Below are 3288 nucleotides of genomic sequence, written 5' to 3'. Positions count from 1 at the left end.
AACATGGTGTGATGGAATGAATACGGAAAAACTGCAATATTCATAAACATAGGATTAAAACAGCATCAAATTCATTACCTCTGCAAATGGGAACCTGCAATATTGTTCAGTGTGATGTTAAGATACAAACAGATTTTAGACATTCTTTTCGGAGCATTTCTTACACTTTTTTTTTTTTTTCTCCTGTAAATAAACAGTATTTCTTTACCATCTGCTGTAGCAAAAGCTGCTTTGTGGGCAAGTGCAGTTCCGAAGACCAAAGGTATAATTCACAGGTTTCAGGACAAATAAATTATGTACATCTTGGTGTTTGTCTATTTTGTTTTTTGTTTTTTGTTTTTTATAAAGGCATCCAGTTAACTTTTGTGTAACAAAGCTTTCTCAGGGTGGATGGTAGTTTTGCTTTTGTTTGCAACATTTATGGAGGTCAGCAAAAGTCTAGTATTAAAGTGTCATCAACCCAGGAAAAGAGTTAATTTTAGCAGAATAACAGTAAGCTCCACACCAAGGGGGGGATCAAAAGGCTTAGGCTGAGCTGTAACGTGGAGCTGTTTCCTTGCTGGGTGAGGCGGCACTGGGCCTTTGATTTGTTCTTTTTAGAGCAGCCCTGCCTCTTTTTGGTTGGGACTGTGGAAGGTTCAATAGGCTCTAGAAATTCTGGTCTCAACTTGGTCAATGGAGGGTCTACAATGCTGGGGAAGGTCCCAAAGGGGGAATCGTTTATCTGCTTGTTGCTGCCATTTTTGGAAGGGTCCGTCTCAACGTACTTGGTTTTGGACATGTTCTCCTTATCCTTGAGAGGGTTGTTGGAGGATGGCCGGCTGCTATGGGAAGAAGGACCTGCCTTGCCTTTAGCTTCATAAATAAAAGACTTATCTATTTCCGGTTGGCAGCACTTTGGGGAGCCGTCATGGGAACCGAGAGGGGGGATCCCAGTCGGCAGTTTACCAGATCTGGTCTTAGTGCTAAAAACACTTGTTCGTATCTGGTTGAAGGAGTCGACGCATCCTTCCAAGTCGGCGCTCTGCAGCCTTTTGAGGTCTCTCCCTGCCAAGCGGGGGGGAAGGTGGCACTCTAGCTCCGAAGAAGATCCTTTAAACTGTTTAAACCAATTCCAGAGAGACCGAGCCTGGCAGTCACAGATCCACTGGTTGCCATTCAAGCGCAAGTACTGCAGGGACACCAGAGGAGCCATAGTTTCCCCTGTGAGCACGGTCAGGTTGTTGTTAAACAGATACAAGGTCATCACTTTTCCAAGGTCATGAAAAGACCGGCGGTGAACCAGGCTGACCCTGTTCTGGTGCAGAAGCAGCCGGTCGAGGTTGATTAGCCCACGAAAGACATTCTCTGACAAGCTCTTGATTTTGTTACCATGCAAAAACAGGTAGGTGAGGTTTGCGAGATCTATGAAGGTGTCATCCAGCAGGTTCTGAAGTTTATTATCCTGAAGGTAGAGATATTGCAAGGAGAACAACCCTCGAAAAAGCCCTGTGGAGAGCTCCAGGAGCCCACAGCGATCCAGGTGTAAGGTGTGGAGGTGAACAAGACCCCGAAAAGTGACAGGGTTGATAGATTTCAGGTTCGTGTTGTCGCTGAGATCTAACTCCTCCAGTTTGTTGAGCCCATAGAAGGCTCCAGGCTCAATGAGGCTGATGTTGTTGGAGTGGATCCAAAGAATCGTCATGTTGCGGCAGGACGTGAAGCTGGTGGACCTCACAAGGGTTATCTTGTTGTTGTGCAAGAAGATGCGCTGGCTCTGGATGGGTATCTCAGTGGGGATTGCTGTCAGTCCTTGCTGCTGACAACTTATTGTAATCTTCGGTTCACTGTAGCATACGCACGCCCCGGGGCAAGACTCCACTTCTGACTGGATGTTCAAGCAAAGCACCAAAATCAGCAGTTTGCTTCCTAAAGGATAACAAAAATAGTATGCAAATTAGCCAGGGTCATGGGAGACCATTTTTCTTTGCAACTAATAGGTGAGCCCGAAAATCACCCTTCTAAGTGTGTTGCCACTAACCGCAAACAACAAGTGCCACGGGAGCCAAACAATTAAAATGCAGAATTAAAAATGCTCTACCACTGAACACAATAGCTAAAATCAATATACACTTGTAGTGACAAAGTCTGAGCACCTCCTCAGCCTTTCACACTTGGGAGGTCTCTGACTTTGGTGGCGAAAGAGCGTGATCATCATTATGTACTTGCATTGTGGCTCCTGGATACACATCTAACATAAGCCCTGTTCCAAAGAGCTTACCTCTGAGCAAAGGGGCTGTCTTCTGGGGGGCCATTTGTCTCTGCCACGGGCACAATTAACTCAGTTCAGCCTATGGGAAAACATCTGCCCAGCTGCAGCTGATGCCTGCAGCCACAGGGTTGTACCAGGCAACTCTGTGTCCCACTCCAGCAGCGCCACCAGCTCCTCGCTTTTCAAAATCATTGAACAACTCTCCAAAACAAGCAGGTGTCCTCAGATTGCACTCAAAATGTAAGACAGAAATGTGGCTTTTGTGACTTTCTATGAACCATTTTGGACTGATCTGGCCTTCCTGTAAGAAATAGCTGTGAGAGATTCCCAGAATAACTTACAGTCAGACCTGCCTGTAGAGGTCTTGGGGCCAAGACCACACGTTCGTTCTCTCGGTCAAACCTTTATGCCACATATTCTTGCCTCCCTTTCTCTCTCCACTTTTTTTCCCTTCAAATCTGTGCAGCCACCAATGAAAATGAGAAAACAGCACATTTTTCCACAGAGTTGTTGTTGTAGGAAATCATTTGCAATGCTTGGTTCAGGGATTTCTCAAAGTTTGCAAGGCAGCAGTTGGTTTCATGTGTCCCAAGCATGCAGGCACCCCACTGGGGTTATAGAATCACAGAACGGTTTGGGGTGGAAGGGACCTTAAAGACCATCTTGTTCCACCCCCCTGCCCTGGGCAGGGACACCTCCCACCAGCCCAGGTTGCTCCAAGCCCCGTCCAACCTGGCCTTGAACACCTCCAGGGATGGGGCAGCCACAGCTCCTCGGGGCAACCTGCCCCAGGGGATCACCGCCCTCAGAGTGAAAAATTTCTTCCTGATATCTCGTCTAAATCTCCCCTCTTCCAGTTTGAAGCCATTCCCCCTCATCCTATCCCTACACGCCCTTGTAAAAAGTCCCTCTCCAGCTTTCTTTTAGGCCCCCTTCAGATACTGGAAAGACGCAATAAGGTCTCCCTGGAGCCTTCTCTTCTCCAGGCTGAACAACTCCAACTCTCTCAGCCTCTCCTCATAGGAGAGGTGCTCTGG

At 47.1% G+C, this 3288-nt stretch overlaps 1 protein-coding gene across 1 annotated transcript; it reads right to left on the bottom strand.

Annotated features, from left to right (window-relative positions):
* Positions 1-478: 478 nt before the first annotated feature.
* On the bottom strand, positions 479-2294 carry RTN4R (reticulon 4 receptor). The gene is made up of 2 exons (XM_009893323.1): positions 2261-2294; positions 479-1908 (listed from the first exon to the last, which is right to left on the bottom strand). Exons 1-2 carry the CDS (start codon positions 2292-2294, stop codon positions 479-481), a joined length of 1464 nt encoding a protein of 487 aa, XP_009891625.1.
* Positions 2295-3288: the final 994 nt, after the last annotated feature.

Source organism: Charadrius vociferus, unplaced genomic scaffold, assembly GCF_000708025.1.
Source record: "Charadrius vociferus isolate BGI_N301 unplaced genomic scaffold, ASM70802v2 scaffold579, whole genome shotgun sequence".
NCBI lineage: Eukaryota > Metazoa > Chordata > Aves > Charadriiformes > Charadriidae > Charadrius > Charadrius vociferus.
The sequence above is the reverse complement of the archived record's forward strand: the minus strand, read 5'-3'. Positions and strand labels throughout refer to the sequence as shown.